The 20,730-nt window shown below is 50.8% G+C and overlaps 1 protein-coding gene across 3 annotated transcripts in view; it reads right to left on the bottom strand.

Annotated features, from left to right (window-relative positions):
* Positions 1-20,730, bottom strand: part of LOC309579603 (rho GTPase-activating protein 39-like) — a 57,112-nt gene that overhangs the window by 20,542 nt on the left and 15,840 nt on the right. The window contains exons 1-2 of one of the 3 annotated variants that reach the window (XM_082293010.1): positions 7,869-19,312; positions 6,938-7,336 (exon numbers count right to left, since the gene is read on the bottom strand). In XM_082293010.1, the coding sequence (XP_082149136.1) occupies positions 6,938-7,336; positions 7,869-8,068 (599 nt within the window). In that variant the 5' untranslated portion in view covers positions 8,069-19,312. Of the gene's footprint in view, positions 1-6,937; positions 7,337-7,610; positions 7,820-7,868; positions 19,313-20,730 lie in introns of those variants that run through there. The other 2 variants (XM_082293012.1, XM_082293011.1) reach the window with 2 other exon arrangements.

Below are 20,730 nucleotides of genomic sequence, written 5' to 3'. Positions count from 1 at the left end.
CCACATCCCACAATCCACCTCCTGAAGTTTCTCCTCTCCCTGACTCACAGCATTGCAGGCCCAGCCAGCTTGGCACAGCTGAACCATGCACTTGGCCAAAGCCTGGCAGATCTGCCTCAGCCAGGCACAGCATGGCCAGACTTGTGCCCCCCATGCAGGCTCATCATGTGCTGGTACTGTCTGGCATCAGGAAATCAAACCCCCAGGGATTCGGAGCGGCAGGAACTCAGCCTGAAGCTCTGCCACCTCCTCCCTCAGTTCTGAGCCACAGGGAAGAGCCCCTCCCTGTCCACACAGCAGGCACTGGCACCACCTCCTGCCCCATCTGTCCCAATTCACACCCACACAGCAGCACTGGGCACTGCTCCAGTTGGTCCCTGCTCAGGTGTGGACCTGGGCACCTGCAGAGCACCAACTTGCCCACCAGAGATGGGTTCCTGCTCCAGCATGGCATTATAACTTTAGGGCCCTGTGGGACCTCAACTGGCAACAACCTCTGCCCCTGCATCTGTGAGAAAGAGTACAGCCCAGATTCTAGTCCTCAGATAAGTGATGAGGGATTTGATCTGAAAAAGAAAAGAGGATACTGTGCTCATGGCCTCCTGCAGAGGCAAGCTGCCTACCTGTGAGCCCCCTGTCAGCTGGAGGGCAAAAGGCATTCCAAAGCACAACAGCTGCTCACTGCCCAGAGTCCCTCCACCAGGGTGCAAGGAAGCCATCCCTCACCTTGGGCCTGCCCAGGACAGGAAGATGTGCTGGGCCCTTAGCACAGACTTGGCCACATGGGTGGGACACGATGGAGAGTGGCAGGAGCTCTGCACTGGCACAGGGCTCTCTCTGCACCTGCCCTGAGCCCAGCTGGCAGGACAGCAGGACAGCAAGACAAGCTGGACAGACAGCCACAGCAAGGCAACAAACAAAGAGCAAGCCTCCCCACTGCAGGATTTTGGCACTTGCAGTCTGTGCATGTTCCCTCCTTCAGGCCTAGGTCAAAGCACACACTGGGACCCAGCCTGCCCCAGACCGCTGCGAACCCCTGGAGCCGGCAGAGCCCAGCACCAAGGGCACCCACTGACACGGCTTCTTTTTGAGGAAAAGCACAAACACGTGGGATTGCCACAGCTGTGGACACTGGTAAGAGGCCAAGTACCTAGGTGCCCTGCAGGGGCCAAAGGAAACCAGGAAGCTGTGCCACTCCCATGTCACTGAGGGCCACCATGCTCCCCTACCCAGGAACGTGATGGAGAAAGGAAACTTCTAAATGCATGCTGTACCCCACCTCGCCCGTCAGTTTCCTCGTGGACACATCATGCCATCTCCAGCCTCCCTGGCTGCAAGAGATGAGAGCAAAGAAGCACCATCACAGAAAAGACAAGGCTCTCTTGAAAAGACCATTTCCACAGCCATGAATGATCCCTTGGGGCCACGTCTGGATACAGCTTCCTGCAACTCCATCCCCAGGCTGCTGGAAAGACCAAGCAGAGGATAACAGGGACTTCCCAGTATGGAGAAAGATTCAGTCTTGTCCTTCTGAATGGTGAAAGCCATGACAAAAAGCAAAGCTAATGGTAGAGAAGTGTCCCAATGCAGCCTCTCAGCCAAGCTCTTCAGCCACCAGCAGCAGAGACCCTGATGAATCCCCTGGGACTGTTGCTGTGAGGAATGCTTTCAAGTAGTTCCAATATAAAGGCCTCAACTTGGCACTGGTTTTCCCAGCCTGCACCCAGCTCCAGCAGGCTCAGCATATCCAGCAGCTCTTCTCAGGCTCCAGATCTCCACTGTTTGTTTTTCTCCCTCCCAGAAGCCTGGAGAAAAGGCCCTGCACCTTAGCTCTGCCTTTTCTAGTAGTTGTTTTCCTGGTGCTGTGACAAAGGTGAGTGAAGAGGGATGTTTGTATTCCAGCAGCACTGCTGCTCTGCCCCCAATTCCACACTGGAGGCAGGGATACAACCTGCCCAAACCAAAAATTCTGCAGACACGTGCAAAGAACATTGTGTTTGCATATCCTACCCCAAGGCCAACTGCACAAGAAGGAAACAAACCTGTATTAGGGATTCTGATGGTCTTTCTTGCTTGACTATGAAAACTTCATAGTGGCATTACTTACATTGTGCCTTGAGAAACATGAGCCCATGACAAGACAAACCAGACTTGGAAGAGGCAGAGGTATTCTTACAGCCACCTTCTCATCACACATTCCCTCTCACTCCTCTTCCAGCACATATTCCTGGCACTGTAAGACCAAGCCCCTGCTCCTTCCCAGTCAAGGATGCTGAGCCATGGGAAAGGTGGGTGAGGAGGGGATAGGCAGCACAACCTGCTGCCCACACAGAAAGGACCCCCATCTTCCTGTTCTGGGGGACAGGATGCTCCTAGGGAAGGTGGCTTGTGGAGGATTTTAAGAAATCCTGTTATTGCAAAGAGAACCTCAGAAACAGCACTCTGAAACTCCCAGTGCCGACCCTGGGAGAAACACAGGAAGAAAAGGAAAGGGGCTGGGGACAGCAGAGCCTCCTCACAGTCCTGCAGTGTGCTGAAATGCTGCAGACCAGTGCACAGGCTCCACTTCCAGCAAGACTGCCTTCTTTAGGCCTTGGCCCTCTGCCAAGCCGTTTCTCACCCATTACCTTGGAGTTCCAGCAAACCTCAGCATGGCTGCAGTGGCTCAGAGGACACTTCTAAAATGCTGCATTCAGCCCGAGGCTGGTCTCACAGTCCCCAAGGGAACATGTCCATCTTCTGCAGAGCTTTTCAGTGTGTGAAAGGATAATTTGGCCATCACTTCCCCCGAAGAGAGCTCATCTTGCTTCCTAATAGGATTGCAAGAGCTCAGGAAGGGTCTGGAGCTGTGAGGCAAGCGCTGCTTGCTGTCCTTGTCCAGCAAGGGAGAAGCAGAGTCAGCACTGGGCCGGGCAGCCCCAGGAAGCACAGCTGAAAAACAACACGGGAACAAGAGCACGGGCAGAGGAGCTTCCCCAGGAGGCTCCAGAGATGGTCAATGGCAACAGTGTCTCACCCTGCTGCAAGAAGCTGCCATTTCCCTAGGGGGTTGACCCTCCTGCACTGCCGGGGGAGGCCAAAGGCCCATGTCCAGAGAAGGCTGCTCCAAGCCACTGCGAGAGCTGGAAGAGCAGCAGCAAGCTGTGGGGCAGTGAGGGAGGGCATGGAGACAGAGGGGACAGGCAGCAAGCTTTGGGGAGCTTCTCTGTTCTTCTCGACGCTGCTGAGGGTTTGGCAGCACTAAGATGTGGCAGGGGACACAGTGGCAGTGCTGATAGAAGACACAAGAGAGGAAAGGTGGTAAAAACCAGTTTACTAAAAGAATAAAAACCTCGACCATGAAGTGTAACTAAAAAAAGGATGAAATCCCTTCCCCCAGATCTTTGTGGCATGGGCTTGCAGGAGGCCCCTCTGCTGGCCTCTCCATCTATCACAGGATGACAAACATGAAGGAAAGAAAGCCACTATTTTTTGTGCCGGCATTAAGAGACAAAAGCAAAACCGTCTTGGGTGCAGGTAGCTATAAAGATGTCAAATGCTACCAGCAGCACTCAATGTGTTCACCCTCTGTTTACGCAGCTGTATCTCTCCCGAGCAGAGGAGGACATGCTTGAGGTTGTCTTTAGAGAACAACGCAGACAACAGAGCTGAAAAGTTCAGTGTGCTTATGCTGTTAGCATACCAGACACCCCAGCAATGGCATTAGATCCCACTTGAGAGCATTTGCTTCCAGCTCAGCTCTTTGCTCCCCATGTTATGAGATAGCAAAAGGCAAGAAATCTCTCCTTGGGTGTCACACTCAGGTAGGGAAATCAAATTCTGCACCATAACCAGATACACAACCCTTGTTAACACAGCAGAGGACACATGACAGATGTGCAAGGAAACAGTGCCCAGTCTCCTGCTTCCAAGAAAGCACATTTCCCAGACAAATACTGTCAGCTTACTGGTATGAGCCTTGTAATCTGCCAGAGCCTTGCATATCCAAGCAGCCTGTTAGCTCCCAAGCAAGCTGCCACTCATGCCTTTCTCAGCAGTTGCCCTTCAATTCATTGCAGGCTCAAGGTGCCCCAAGATTGCTGCAGAAACCTGAGCTAGGCATGGAACAAGGGAGGACTCCTTCCCATTTCCCTTCCTTGCAGGAGAATCAGCAGCGATAGTGATGCTGCCCTGGCTGGCAAGGAAAGATATAGCAAACCCCTGCCCATGTTGCATCACCCCCCTTCCCTCTATAGGAGGGGACCTGTGTGGGTTCTTCCCTACCAAGAGGGCTGGAGAACTGAGGGATGGGTCATAACTGGCATCGCTTTTTCCTTGTGGCACAGCAACTCCCCATACGAAGGCAGAGGAGGCCATGTTCCCTCCTGAGAAACTGAGTCAGTGTCCCGGTTGCAGAAAGGGCCAGAGCTTAGTGCTGTTGTTACTCTATACCATGCACATCATGGCTGGGGCTGTGGTTTCAGCAGGGAAGGCCAGGCACCCCACCCGAAGTGTGCCATTTTGCCTCTCTCTCCAGCGGAGGGACTCGACCCCTGCGGGACTTGGTCCCTTTGCTCCCCTGCTGGTTCCCCTCGGTTCCCCTCCTGTTTTCTCGGTACGCGACTACAGGATTCAGTGTTGAAAGGAACAGCGGTGAAAACGCAAATTGATCGCAGCGCTGAACCACCAGCGCTGGCAGGGAGGCCACTGGCAGGGAACCATCCAGCAGTGGGAGTGACCCCAGCTCCACTGAGCCTGTCAAGCCAAGCAGAAAGGAGGCCTGCCAGCCCAGCCAAACCCAGCCGAAAGCAGCGCAGCTGAGCAGTGGGACAAAAAAGCAGCAGTGACCTGTGGGGTTGACCTCTAGCACAGTGGAGTGGTAGAAATGGTGGCACAGGCACCTGTGTGGAACTGAGCCCACTGACAGCTGCACATGACCCTACTCGGATGATCCAGCTTTCCGGGGGTTTGTTGTCACTGGTTTTTGCAGTTTCTGGGTGGGGGTGGTAAACATTAGTCACAGAAGTTCTCCCACCATCATGCCTTTGTTCCCAGTGGCCACATGGGCAGCACACGAATGGCCGCCACACTACCTCTGTCTGGGGAAGTCATGCAGATGTAGCTGACAAGGGGCATCTGCCATCTCAGTATTGTTCCCAGTGGTGAACAACTTTCTGTGGGCAAAACACCTCCACTTTTTGTATACTATTGCTATTAACGTTGCTGTTGTTATTGTGCCTGTCTTATTCCACTGCTTTGTGCTTTCAGTAAATTGTTATTGCAACCCTTAGCCTCTGCTTTTGTCTCCCTTACCAGAAACAGCGAGGGAAAGGGGAGTGGCTTATTTGGAGTTTAATTCCAGATGGTGTTAAAACCAGCACAGTCAGGAATACTTTGGACTCCGTGAAGCTCAGGATATCTTACACCCTATCAGGGCTCTTACACTCACTCCTCTGGAAACATGAAATGTAGTTTTGGTGGTGCCCATCCTGGCTGCCTCAGAGTGCCAAGCTGTAGACGGACAAGGAAGGGAAGTCACCTGTCTCATGGCAAATCCCGTGAGCCTGTGGCTCAACTGTGGTCACAGGGGTGACCTGAGGGAACTGGGAGCTACTCAGGTACAGCTTAAGACATTGCTTACTGGATTTCTCCTGGCAGGGCAGGGATCATTCTCTGGATGGGTATGAAGCTAAGAGGGGCTGCTTCTGGGGCAGGAGGCACGGGGAGCATCACAAGCACCAGTAAAGTGTTGGGCTCTTTCTGTTGCACTTCATGTGCATCACTGGTGTCTCGCAGTCATTAAGATCTGCATTGAATACAGGAGTGCCTTGTAGGGAGCAGCAGACACTGATAAGCAGACATGTGATAAGCCTCACTTCAGGGTGCGTATACTTTCCAGAACTGCCTGTGGAAACCTATGTGGTTCTCATTAACTTGGGATTTTTTTTCTATCCTTGCCTGCACCAGGCACACAGAGAGGCAGCCTTGATCCAAAAACCAAGATGCTAGCACTTGCTGCACTGCCCAGAACCAGGACAAGGCATCCCAGCATAGATGGCAGGAGTCAGGCTCCCCCAAGCACTGCTCTAGCCCTCAGGTCAGTTCTCAGTATAACCCAACTTTGCTTGCTGCATGGCCCCCCCACCTGCCAGTACCACATCCTCCAGGGCAGGATGATGCCCAGACAGGGCAGGAGGGAGGCAGAGCAGCCCCAGACACTATCCCAGGCCAACCCAAGAGGGGCCAACCCAACAGAGACTGGGGAAGGGATGCTTTTGTGCAGCTGAAGTCATGGTTTCAATATACTAAAAAATCCCCAATTGCTGTCAGACTAGTTTGAGTGTAAAAAAAATCTCTTAGTCAAACAAAATAGCATCCTGTTATTGGTCTTTTATTTCAGGCTTGATGTAACCAAATAACTGTGCCCAGGAGCTCTGTCCCTGCAGCCCCACCTCCTGCCCTGGCTGAAGTTGCAAGAACCTATCAGCAGCCAAGCAAGTGGGAAAGCAAGGAGCCAGACCAGATGGGCTCACCCGCACCCCACAGCAGCCTGACCCCTTGCACAGGAGCTATGCCATCCCAACAAACCCTGTTGTAAGTTTTTGAGAGAGTTCTCATCACTGCACAACACTCCTGCCTGTCCCCTCTCCTTCTGTTTAGCACCCAGAGTGATGATTACCTTCTGATGTGTATTTTTATGATGTCTCGCACAAAGATGGCCTCGTCCAAGCTGGGGACCTTCAGGCAGTGGTGAAAGCAGAGAGCTGTACCCCGAGAAGAGGAGGGCACATGGCAGTGATCAGGGGCCTGGCAGTACTTTGCCCCAGCGTTGCACCGTCTTGGGGCAGCACAGCATCCCCCTGGGGAAGCACAGTTCCCAACCTGCCTGACAGGGCCTGCCTGGCAGCTGAAGTCACCCATTAGATATAAACAGAGAAGGCTGAAGCTCTCCCCCTACCTGGCAGGATCTTTCTTCTTCTCCACCGCACCATCCCACTTGCCCTTCTCCATCTCCTGCAGGAGGGCCATTTGGACAGGGGTGCTTCTGCCACCGCTGCCAGTGCTGCCTCGGTGCTGCCGGCCACAGCAGTCAGGCTGGGAGCTGCCCTTCATGGCCTGGAGCTGTGCCAAGGGCACAATGTCACAGCCCTGGGGCCGGTGCCACACCGTCTGCCGCGTGATGGCATTGTAGTAGTAGAAGCGGTTGTTGTTCTGGTCGAAGAGCTCCCACCACTGCTTCTGGTCTGACTGGCGCACCTTCAGGTTGGGAGGGGGCTCCCAGCTGCACTCCCCAGTGGTCAGGTTCACATACATCCGCTCCTGGGAGCGGGGCTCGATGATCTCCACCCAGTCCGAGCTGCAGGGACACAAGAGCCACATTAACCTGGGCCAGAGGCCCAAAGCAAACAGGTTGTCTGAGAGTCCTACAGCGCTGCTGCTGGGCCAGGCAGCCTGCTTGCAGATCAAAGCACTGCTTGGGGATATTCAGCAATCTAATGATCTTAGGAGATGCCAGGGCAAGGCTTTGTGATGGGGCTGAGACAAAAGAGCCCCCCGTCACCCCCCACTCGCCAGCCAGGGACAAACGAACAGGGCTGGCAGCACTTTCTGCTGATGCTGGGATGACTCACATCAAGGGCTGGCCCAATCAAAGGAGTGCCAGTGCCTGGGAGATGTGCAGGGGACCTCGCTTTCAAGACCAGGGAGGATCTGCAGAGCAGGATCTGCTCCCTTTGACAGCTGCACGTTCCACCTGGGGAGACCAAAGGCCTGGCTCCCAACAATGCAGGCAGCCTGCTCCATGCAAGTGCCTGCCCGCAGCCCCCACATGCTGTGGGACTGGAAGGGACTTCTGGGTCCCATGGACCCTGCTCGGAGCCCACACTTACCTGTGGAAAAGGTACATGTGAGGAATGACTGGTGGATGAGACCATCTCCATTGCAGGCTCTTCCCCCTCCTCCTTGGCTGATGGGAGAGAGCTTTCAAGGGTGTAAGGTGACCCAACGGACAGGCCCTGCTGCTGATCCACAACCCTTTTGCAGCCCTAAAGAACCCCTTGAGCTCCCAAAATTCTTTACCAGCACCCATGCTAGCCCAGTCAGTGAGAGCAAGGCAGGCAGTGCTGTAAGCCTGGTTTTCAGGCAGATCAGCACAGTGGTTTTGATGCAGAGGTGTTGGGCTGCATAGCTGTCATATATGGCACATCGACCTTATCACTGACATACCAACCCTAAAGAGCTGGCCTGAGGGGCTCAGCAAAGCCAATGCCTCCTCAGTTGTAGTAGCCCAAACCATTTTGGATAGCCCAGGTAAATGGAAGAATGGAGTGCAAACCCCAACAAGGTTTCTCTCCACAAAGGAGAGATGCTGCCACTAAAGCAATCCTGAACCCGGTGACATGCTCAGAATGCTGAAAAACAACATGTGTCCCTCAGCTCCTGCTCTCACCCCTCAAGGCCTGGCCTCCACCCTGTGTTGGTGGAGGCTGCAGGAAGGAGGCCCTAGTTAACCCAAGTTAATTTTGTTATTAATAAAAGCCATATGAAGAGGACAGGTCCTAGGTCCCCCTTGAAACCTGCTCCTGCCCAGGGGCTCACTCTGACAACCTCCAGCTGCTCTGCAGCGAGGGCACGACAGAAGAAGCTATTCCCACAGCAGAAGCAGGAGAAGGGAGATCCCACTTCATCCCTCTCACACCCTCTGCTGCCAGCCTGCAGGTCCTCAGAAGGGTCAGGAGAGATGGTAGCAGCACTGCAGTACCCGAAACGGCAGCCCGGGCTCCTGTGCCCAGCCCTGCTGGCATGGTTATGGGAGAGGACGCAGTTCCTGGCAGGGCAGTCCAGTCTTCGGCTCTGCCCTGGCTTTCTGAGGAAGGTCAGCATGTCTCCTATCACCAGGCAAGTCTAGGTGAGGGTTTAGTTGCACATTGCCCCTCCCTGCTAGGAAAAATGTGGGTTTGATTGACAGCAATCAATTCTGAGCAGTCTGGCATGCACCCATAAAAAGCAGGCTGTTCCTCAACGCTCTGAGGATTCAAAATTGATAGGTACAAAGTCAATTCAACACAAAATAAACGTGAGCTGTCTCTGAAAAGGTGCAATTCCCCTGCCACAATATCTACTATGCAACGCTGACCTCCATGCATTCTCATGTAGGGCTGACAGTCAGGCTACCACAGACAGGCTGGTTTGGAAAGCTGATCTGGGTGGAGGCCTTCTTTTGTGTCATAGGTCAGTTTTCAGGCAGATGTGCTCACCCACCCCACAGTACCACCATCACAACTGTTCGCACTGACCAACAAGGAGCTGGGAACAGAGCGCACCACCTTTCCCCATGGCACAAGTTCCTGCTGGTTTCCCATCACCAGAGCATGGCAAGGCACTGCCAAGAGTGTGCTTGCAAATGGATCCCACTTAGAAAACCCTGTGTTTGGAAAACATCTGGTTTGTTGTTTGCTGGTTTTGGGTCAAAACAACATCAGTTCGTCTATTTGATTAAAGGTGCAACGTAACAGCCACACCAGCATCCCATGCCATGGCTCAGGCTGGGAACTGCAGAACCAGCTCTGTTCTTCCCTTGCAGCTGCAATGTCAAACCACAAGCAAGCACAAAAAAAGAAATCACTGAGATCATCAAGAGCATCAGCAGCTGCAGAGGAATCACCCATAAACAAGGTATAAAAGGGAAAACCAAGAGCAGCAGCAGAGCCCAGCAGTGCTGGGAACAGAGCAAGCTGAGCATGTCTATGGAGAGAGCAACTACAAAGTGCAGGTAGAACAAGGAACTGGCATGGAGGGTCCAAGGGACAGCTCAGAGGGGACACAAGGGGAGCAGTGTCCAAGACCACCAAAACTCTTCACAAGGACAGGCACACAATAGGAAAAGGGCAGAGAGGACTGAGAAGGGCACTTAGACTCAGGTGGCTCACTGGCAGCTTTGGGGAGTTGGGAGAGGCTGCCATTGGTGCAGGAATGTGGAGGAGCTTCACCCAAAGGTAGGGGACATGGGCTGCCACTTTTGGGAGGGGACAAGAGGAGGAGAGCAGGTTGGAAGGGCTGGAAGAGGAAAGCAGCACAAAAACACACATGGAGATGAGCCTGGGAAGAAGACCAGAGACAGCTCTGGAGGATTTGTCTGGCAAGGAAGAAAAAATACAAAACATCTTGCAAGACCCTAAGTGATCAAGAGTCAGTTAGCCATCAGCATTCTTAATGTTCAAGAGCATACTGTGTTTGATCTGTTTTGCCAGCAAATGGGTTAGCAGAGCTTTGGAACCAATGGCTGTATCCACGCTGCTGCTCGTCAGCAGAGAGGAGATGTCAGCTATTTTCTGTTAAGTGCAAGCTATTGAAAATAACAAATTCTTCTCACAGCACTTGGCCATAACCGAGTGTGTGTTGCTAACTTCTGTTTTCCATTTTAACAAGCTTATACTTATCTTTTCTTGCAAAGACACTTAGTGGATGACTTAGGTGGGTGACCTCTTTGCTCCCCTTAAAATTGAGGGGCTGAGGATGACTGAGGTGGAATTTAACCAGGGAAAAAAATCTGCACAAAACACACTGAAATACTAAAGAGTTTGGTGCAACCACACTCATGCAAAGAAAGAAGAGGAAAAGCAAGGAGCACATTCCTGGAGCAGTGCCAGCCCCAGGCGGCCACACAAACCTCGAACATAACATCAGGAACTCTGGAAAGACGTGATAAGCCCAGGATTGCAGAGAGATAAGGCCGTAAATTGGAATTAAAAAAAACATTAATTCATATTCCACTTCACAAGGTTAAAGAAATTTCCTGGGAATGGTTTAAATAATGCTTTTCCCTGTCCTTTCAGCTCCAAGCACTGAGGAATGCAGCAACCACAGAGTGTGTGCCCACTCCCACTAGCACTGCAGTGCCTGCTCCCACCAGCAGGATCACAGCAGTGGTTTCAGTTTGTCTCAGTTCCTGGGACTCAGCGTCCCCATAACAGGACTTCCCTGCAGGCCCCATTTGCAGTCCCAGACCAAACCCCTCCACAGCCCGAGCACAGGACAGGCAGCCTGCTGGCATCAGAATGGCTCCAGGAAACTAACACAGTCACCAGAGCCTGCAAGATGGAGGGATTTCAAAAAAATCCCCACTTGCTTCCAATAACGACCCACATTCCCAATGTGCATCCTCCTGTATTGTCAAAGATTCCAGGAGCTTCCTGTGTGTCCTGAGTAATACTTCCAGTAATAATTCCAGATCTCATAGCTGGGAAACAGGACACAGCTCCAGCTGCTCACTCCAGCAAGCAAAGCCTCCGACTGTGAAGGCTTGTGCCTCAAGCATACTGATGTTTTGGAGGAGCGCCAAGGCCATGGCAGGGGTCAGTCCCGAAGTAGCAGGGTGCTGTGAATGGGATGGTGCACCAGGCACGCTAAAAGCAGGAGAAAGCATAAGGCTTTTTGTGCACAATCACATCTCATGTAGGCAAACAGATTTGGTCCCATCCAAAGGCTTTGCCTCACAGATGGGCAGCTGTTTTTTTAATGAAGTGTTGTAATAGACAGTACAGGTAAGAGCTAAGCTGCTGCGCTCTGTCCTGCAGTCTCAAGGACACAGGGGATGGACATGCACAAACTTTGCTCCTTGAAAACCAGCTTGAGTTCCACCTGGCTGCCACTCCTGCTTGGTAAAGCCTCAGAATAAAAAATGATAGCAGTAATTTTTTTTAAAATGGTATTTTATCCTGAAAGGGCATCTGCAAGCATCTCCTGATTAGATCTTCTCACAAAGACTGTAAATGCTTAGTAGGTCTAGGAAGGAATAAAATATTATAACTACAGAGAATTGAGCAGGACCAGAAAAGGAAAGGACCAGGTGCAGGAGAAGAGTCACTTGCACGAAGAGCTGAGGAACTCCAAGAAGTCAAACAGCCACTCCCTCACAGGACAGCTGGTTTTCCTGCCACCATCACCCAACTGACATAGCCCAGGCAGCCAAGCACAGTTCCGGGACACCACAAGTTCTTTTCAAGGCTCTCTAAAGGTAAGAATAGTAGAGATGTTTCCTTAGCCAGAGCTGTCAGCTTAAGATTGGCTTGATGTGAACTCCAGCCCCACTCATTACCTGTGGAAGCCGCTCAGCATCAACTTGAGGAGGCAAACCCCCACCAAGGGGAAGAGAGCACCAAGAATAGCCATGGGAATCACCTGCCCCAGGGAGCTTCACACCAGGTTGCTAGCAAACCCCTCTGCGTGGCTACAAAGAGACCTCTTATGACTTGGTCTCCCATTTCACTTCCATGCTCTGTAATTTTTGGACTTCTGTGCTCCAAGCCAAGATCCCACCTCCTTCCCTCACTTTCCTTCCTTGGGATGAGCCCTGCAGAGAGCTGGGGCAGTACCAAGCCCTTCTTGGCCAAACATGGCTCCATATCAAGTGAGATTTTTCAAGACTAATGCCCTCAAAGGAGGCCTGCAGCACACTCAATGCCAGCCCCAAGACAAAGATGCCAGTTGTTGCCATCATCAGTGATCATCCAGCTGAGGATGTGCCAATGCTAAAACTAAGTGCCTTGTTAACAGGTCCTCCTTGAGGAGGGGAAATGGAGTTTGGCCATCACACACACAGAGTGAAGTACAATTCCCAGAGACCGACCACGGTGTGACACCAGCCAAAGGCAGGGAAGTGTGCGCAGTGCTACTTGCTGCAGCAAACAACTGAGGTGATGGGGATGGGCATCTGAAATTATCTGCCCTACAGAGACGAGTTCAAATCCTCTTTCATTTGCTGTTAACAGAGCATAGGACAAAGGACCCAGGAAAAGGAGTAGAAGCAGTCATACGGAGAATGAAGCCATGGTCACCATCCTGAGTCCTCTAAAAGGAGGCCCCAGAAGCAGACTGTGGCAAACCAGTTCAGGAATGGGGAGTGGGTACCATCCCAGAGGCATCAATGCTGCTGACATTGCTGCTCCTCTGTGGGTCCAGGCTCCTGGCTGATTGAAGAACAGCCCCGGGCTGTGTTCAACAACTCAAACATCACCACAGATTTTTTTTTAAGACAATCACGCTTGCCCCTTCACCTTCTGCACAACAGGCAAAGCCACCTCAGAAAAATTCACTTAGTGCAGATGCTGAGAAACTAAGTGCAACCTCCAGGTGGCTCCGATTCACTCAGATTTGTATATCAAAGCCAGGACAAGGCTGCAAAACTCATCTCTATCCTGGAGCTGTAGAGAGCCTCCAGAAGGTCTTTAGCATTGGCTCCTTATGGTAATCCTACAGCAGCTGAGTCAGACAATTCAGGATTTATTCACTGCCTTCTCTCAGCTGAGCCCAGAAAAGCTGCAATTTACATCTTAGGACAAAAAAAGTAACCAAAACAAACATCTCCCTCCTACACACATACACATATCCATCCATCCATCCATCCATCCATCCATATATATACAGACACACACACATATATATATATATAAAAATGAACTTCTTTTGAATATACGTCTCCTTCTAACAAAAATTATAGAGGAACTAAAATAAATATAATGTCAGCCTGTTCATAAAACTCTCTTGCTCCTGAAAATAAGCACTATGCAAACAAACCAACCTCTGCTTTGCCAGAGACAGACCACACTGTGAAAATCCAGAACAAATGCTGATTGCTCAAAGCCTGAGCACATAACACTTAGCTCCAGCAAGAGCAGAACAGAGACAAGGCCTCTGAAAGCAGAGCCCAGCCTGGCAACACATTGCAGAGAAGAGAGAATAACACCATAGTTTGAGTGGGTTAGGGGTACAAGAGAGCCTGGAAAAGGTCTTATCACAAAAAGCATCTCATTACTTTGGTGTTTTTAATTAAAAAAAAACCCCAAAAACAATGAAACAAACACAACCAAAGCCCCAAGCCTTCTGCTAGGTAGTATTTTCAAAGACGAAGCTGTCAGATAGGAAACTTGGTGGCTTTCTGGTTTCTTGGACTCTGTCAGCTCTTGTCTCTTTCCTGGCTTTCCCAGACTTTCCCTCAGCCCAGGTGCCAGCATGCTGGCTCCATCTTGCTGCTGTTAGCCTCTCTATTCACCCCAAATCCAGAGCAGAACAGACAACAAAGGGGTAGCTCATTCCACGGGAGCGGGTTGGGGCAACACCAAAACTAACAAAATTCCTCCAAGATCCTGTCTCAGAGAGAAAGAAGTAAGAAACAAGGACTTTCAGGACACAGGTGGGATGTCCTGGGGTCTCTACAAAAGGAGGGGCATAAGGTAGGACAGACACCATGACAAGACATGCCACAATGATAATCAGCTTAAAATAAAGTCCAGAACAGTCTCAAAAGCATAAAGCCCCACAGCCCAAGACCAGTACTTGAATCTTGGGTGGGATGGATGCACAGGCATCCTAGAGCCCAGCATGTCAGCAAGGAGAAGGGAGGGCAGCACAGACACTCCCACAGCAACCTTCATGTTTCTCCACCATCCACTCTGCACTAAGTGCTGCCCACCAGGTTTGGACTGATTCAGGTCCTGAAATCACTCCATGGAGCCACACAGAGAGCACCCCAAGGGGAGGGGAAGACAGAAGGGCTTGAACTGCTGCTCATCCCCACCTCATCCTTCATCCCCCCTTCACAGGATGGGGGATTCTGCAACAGAGGGAAGAGCAAGGGACAGAAAACACCCCTGTTTTCTCAGCTTTGAGACAAAACACAAAGCACCTGCTGGATGGGTACTCTGAGTAGGAGGAGTTCATGTACTGGAGACACCGGCACCAGGGGACTGCTCAAACCAACCCTAAAGGAAATTGCACCTGAGGGCAGGAGGAGCAGTAAAATCCACTCCCATTAAAAAATCTTGGTGATGCAGACTGGGCACAGCTCTTCACCAGAGAGCTACGGTAAGTACAGGCTCCTGCTGCAGCTCCTCTGTCAGAGACACAGAGGGCTACCTGCTGCTCCCTCGGAGGCCAAGGGCCTCTCACTTCTCTCTGTCCCCAAATTGTCATTGAGGGCGAGCACCTTGAACTGTGTTATGGCTATAGAGACCAGCTGAGGACACTGTAGCCTCAGCAGAAGGCAAAAGACATGTCAAAAAGCATTCCACATCAAGAAGTTTACAGGTGCTTCCCTCCACTCTTTGCAATGATCCACAGGCTGGCCAGGGACACAGATCTGGTGGGTGACCTCTCCTGCCTATCTGTCCCAGCCAGCCCAGGAGTTTTGCTGAGGAACAAAATCATTTGTGGAGCTTGAGTCCCAGGCCAGAGCAGAGAAGTGAGCCAGCTTCCTCAGGCTACGGGACCTGCCTTGACACCCTGTCCAGCCCCCAAGCTGCTGTCATGGCATACCCTGGGTCTCTCCTGCCACCATGGCTGGGGTTTTCATTTTGCAGGGCAGAGCACAAGCTCAAAACCCCAGTACTTAAACAGCCGCCCCAAAGCTCTGGTTTGCCCCAGACACAGTGGCACCTCCTAAGCTCAATGAACGTTTCAGCAGAGTTATTTTTCCTTTTATGGGCTGAGCATTTAAGAACAAGTTGCAGAAGGAAAAAAAAACCTGGCAGTTTTCATCCCCTCTCCTTCCAAAATGTGCTGCATGCATCCACAGCTGCATCCAAACCCCAGCTGCTGGAGGGCAGGCAGCTGTGGGGGGAAGCTCGGTGCCAGCCGGACAGTCCCTGCCCAGGGGACACGAGCTGCCCTGGCAGGGAGCTGAGGCCTGGCACAGCTCGGTGCTGGCCTCCTACATGAACAGCCTCAGGCTGCATCAATCCCAGGACATGTGGTCAGGTCGGTCACGGGAATGGGACCAGGACTGGGACCGATACTACCACCACTGCACCTGATGGGTGACTGCATCCCACCTCAACATGCTCATAACTAGACTTTGTCCCCAGTACACAGGATTTACATGGGAAAACTTCAATTTTATCAATATCCTAGAGAGGAAATATTTCACAGTTGCTTAGGTGAAGGCATTCCAGGACAACAAATGATGGCTGTGGCTGGGATGCATACTGCCTATGTTCCACCCCTGGTGCTCTCCCACAGCAGCATGTTGGGCTCAGCCCCAGGGAAGCAGCCTGATGCCCTCCCATCACCCCCATGGTGATGCTCCTAGTTTCAGGGAGGATTTGTGCAGGCACACTGCAAGCACGGCTCAATGGTCATCACCACAGTCATCCCACCTGTACAGGGTCCCACCCAAGGGGGCAGCAGGACTCATTCAAGGTCATTGCCAGATGCACCAGCCACATCCTTCCAGGAGTGTAAATCTCTGCAGGCAAGTAACCCAAGTTATAGATCTACTTTCTCCATGTCTTCTTGGAACACACCAAGCTAAGACAAATGATGCCAGTTGGAGCAGACCTGAGCTTCATCCACTTCTGAGTGTGTGCGCAGGCACCAAGTCATACAGGATCTGCCCACAATGGCACTCAAAGCAGCTAAGAGCCTCCCAGCATGAATGAAACTCTAAAATCAGGCCTGGGCTGTTCATGTTTTTATAAGGGGGATGCATACAAACAAAAGGAAAGGATGGAGATGGAACCCATGCATGAGTCTCTCACCTTCTCAATGGGCCCCAGCACCTGTTAGCACTACCTGCTGATTCAAACCCTGGTCAGTGACCAGAAAGCTGGACAGACCTATAAGACACCCACACCTCTTGGCAGCTGCTGAACAGAAGCAAACTGGACCTAAGCAGGGTGACATTTCCCAGTGCTGACAATGCTGCACCCTGGGTGAAGAGCATTGTGCTGTTAAGCTGAAGGAGTTATACCTGCCAAAATGACATAGGGCAAGAACCCAGAGCCCTGGAGAAGAGGCATACATCAAATGATCTCCCTGGACCAAAGCAAGTAATGTCACACCAGTGATATCCCTGCTATTTCAAGGACACGGCAGCACCCGCTGCCCTGTCATTCTATAATTACTGACAAAAGTCTTGATTTATCTAGCTTGCTGCCCAGCTGCTTCAGGACTGAGATTTATTCTTCCCTGCCTCCTATGTCACCACTACCGATTTCAGGGATTCCCCCCAGCATTGCCATGAAGCCCTTGCAGCCAGGGGCCCAGCAGCTGCTGCCTCAGACAGTTGATGCTAAGGAAAGCAGTCTGGGAACAGGAGGCTCCACAATCAGAAGCTGTTCTAGGAAAGGTGCACCACCACATAAACGGAACAATTGCTCCAGTACCCTGGGAGCAACCCACAACCTGCACACTGTGGGAGGAACGGGACTCTGCAGTGAGTGATCGTCTTCATTTCTGTACACGGACCGTCCTGGGCTCAGTGACGTGATGCCAGGCATTGCACAGACGTAAATACACTGCAGTGCAGCAGAGCTTCCCCATACAGGAGGGCAAAAGAACAACCATTCCTGTACCATCATCACTGAAGGGAAGAGAGAGCCCACAGCAGCCAGAACAGAACAAAGTAAATAGCCAAGTCCCAAGGCTCATTTGCATCATGCACAGAGATATTTGTTTGCTGCAGAAGAGAACACTGAGCAATGACAAGAAAACATTTACAGAGATTTCTGAACAGTGTCAGAGGGTGAAGACAGGGAAGACAGGAACAGAAAAGAAACCTCCAGAACCAGCAAAGGGAAACCCATCAAGCCAGGACCTCAGGACTGAATGGCCACCATAGTGAGAGCATGCAGGGCTGGGGACTTGAAGGACCTCTCAAGAGACCCACCTCTGATCTAAAGTAACTCCACCAAACCATCAAAAAAACATGACAACTTTAGCTTTCCTAAAGGCAGCACATGAGCCCGCAGTGGTCACAAACAGGAGCAGACTGAGACTGTAATTACAGGGTGGAGAACCTGCACAGCCAGGCCATGCACAACCGGACAGTGTCACCCCAGGTGCCAGCTGACGATGCCCTACAAGCAGCCAGATCACAGAGCATAATGCTTTCAAGCACCACTCAACCAAGCTACATATTTGAGGCAGCTACCTTCCTGGAAGTGTGACATTAGCAAAATAATGGCCCTCTGTTCATTTAAAGGGCTGCCAGTCATTTATGAACTGAAAAACAGAGTCCCTTGAAAACTCATGCACAACACAGCCACGGACAGCAAAAGACCAGGTTATTTCTCAGATAGCAGAGTCCACAAAACACTGTGGGCTAAAAGCACAAAACAAATACAACAGTGTTTCATCACAACTTTTTTAGGCTGATTCGTTCTTCAGCAAATCTCTCCAGCTGCAGCTGTCTCTGCCAACTCTGTTGAAAAAACCATGAAGGAACAAATGCAGTGAAGCTCTTGAAAGTATTAGCTGTCCAAGCTTGCTATGTGTGACTCAAGTTAACCACTACAATGCCAAGCTGGCAGAGGAATTTGGTTGCAAGTCAAAGGCAAGGAATAGGAGCAAGCTGGCAGCGAGTCAAAGGAATAACCGTCTGCAAACAAACAACTCTCTCCTGTGCTGCAAGCTGCCATCAGGAAGCTCATCCCAACAGGACTCTGTGCAGAGGAGCCACTTCAGTGTCATCATTTTCTCCAGCCCAAAGCACACCAATTTCCTCTGGCAAAGAAAGAGAGGCGGTAAGTAAATAGCTGAAAACCTCAGGCACAAAGTTCATAAACTCTTCATAAACAATAAGTAAGAAAAAATAGTATCTCATGGAAAAGAGGTCCTTCAATTTGTTTTGCCCACAGGAATTGCTGAACAACAAGCACATTAGACACAACAGAGTCAGGATATTGCAAAGCCAATGCACTGGACCCACAGCATTGGTCCCTCCTGCATGCCTGCCCACAGGGAAGCACATGGGTCCCTGCCCTATGCACAGCTCCAGCCCTGGAAAACTCACCTATCCCTGAGCAAATTCTCAGCTAATCTGGAATGAAAACCACAGCCCATGTTTGACTACTTTATATTGTTTTTTATTCTGATGTAATAAACCATGAAAAAAAGCTTCCTCCAAAAGGAAAGGCATGCTTAATTGTTGCCCCAAACTGACATTATTTTCCTGATCGTCTCTACAACATTACAGTGTGAGTAGGCGTCACATCCCGGGAGCTGTATTTCAACTTCTGCTTTGTCTGCTACATACTTGCATCTGCAGGACCAGCAGTGACTACAGTAACACCTCAAACTCCAAGTAAACAAAAGTACTAGTTATGTATAGTTCCAGTGCTTTGTCATTAACAAGCTCTGGCTTGATTTAATTAGAAACAAAGACAGAGGTGCTTGACCTTGCCTCAAAATGCAGTCATAGCTTTTTTAAAACTGAACATCTCTTCAATCTTGCAGATGTTAGACTTCACAAAACAAAGTGCAATTAGTTAAAGCCCCAAATTTGCCTTTGCTCTCACCATGCCACCGAAACAAAGGTGGGATTAACCAGGGTAGACCTCACTGCAGTCTTCAACACACTCATGAGAGGAAGCGGAGGGACGGGTACCAATCTCTTCTCTCTTGTGACCAGTGACAGGACTTGAGGAAACAGCATGAAGCTGAGTTGGAGGAGGTTTAGGTTGGACACCAAGAAAAAGTTTTTCACCCAAAGGGTGGCTGAGAACTGGAACAGGCTCCCCAGGGTACCAGTCACAGCACCAAGCCTGTCAGCTCAAGAAGCATTTGGACAACACTCTCAGGCACAGGGTGGGATAACTGGGGTGTCTTGTGCAGACCCAGAAGGTAGACTCAGAGATCCTGATAGGTCCCATCCAACTCAGCATATTCTATGATTCCTGAGCGTCCACAAGAAGGCAGTTTGTGGTGAATAGCTGTGTCACTGAAGGCTCTCAAAAAGGGTCTCAGTTGTTTCTTGGAGATGCTCAGGAAAAAACAGTTGGGCTGCAGAAGGAGGTAGTCCCTCATGGCATATGCTGCCCTCCCAGGAAGACTCAGCCCTTGGCAGCACCTCTGGAGGTACTACAGACCATCCCAGGAAATGGGGAGAGCAACGATAAAAGAAGGATGTAGTCACTCACTGTGGACATCACAATTACTCCTCGCTTTGGACCAGCCTTTTGCAGGGCATATGCTCATTTCTTCAGCCTCTCCAAGGAGGTTGGTAGGATAAAGAATTCCCTGTTTTCACTTTCTCTCCATTAACGACAGTAGGTTATCGATCCAGTAAGTCAGGGAGATCAGGGAAAGCACAATATCAAAGACAGTGACATCTGAAGCTGCAAGTTTCAAGACTGCCAAAAAAACTTTCAAGTTGGTGAGGAAGGGGAGGGAAGGTTTTACAGTTAATAGCTGTATTAACTATTAGCTGTATTATAGCTCCTCCCTGAATGAGAGGAGACTGGCCTGGCAAAATAACTCCTTCCTCTGGAGGGATGAAACTGGACAACTGCAGCTGTGACTTGTGTACACCCAGAACCAGAGCTGGGGACAGACTCATGACCCCAGTTCACAGGCACCTATTGCAGCCTTTCACAGATGCTCAGGCTCAAGTGGAAACACCACCTTAAGCAAAAGCCCAGGTTTCACCTTTACCACAGCTCTTTAAAAGGTGTCAAAAGACCTGGTGATGGTATTTTTGACACAGTTCCAACTCAAAGGAGATTCATGCAGGCATGCTAATGCAGCTGGGAAAAGTGGATATGCACTTGGGGGGTTTTAAACTCAGCTAAATTCAACTAGTGCCAAGAACAGTTGAACTGCAATTTTAAATACTCAGGGTTTATCTTGTTTAAATAACCAGGAGGTAAGTAAAGAAATCATGCAGACCAGAGCCTGGCCCAGATCATGTTTAATTTGCACCAGGTTCTCCCCTTGACCAAGTCAGACTGAAGCAAACACTTAAGCTACTTTGCATAG

The sequence above is a fragment of the Coloeus monedula genome, assembly GCF_965178545.1.
Source record: "Coloeus monedula genome assembly, chromosome: 17".
Classification (NCBI taxonomy): domain Eukaryota; kingdom Metazoa; phylum Chordata; class Aves; order Passeriformes; family Corvidae; genus Coloeus; species Coloeus monedula.
Note: the sequence above shows the minus strand (reverse complement) of the source record. Positions and strands in the feature narration are given on the sequence as shown.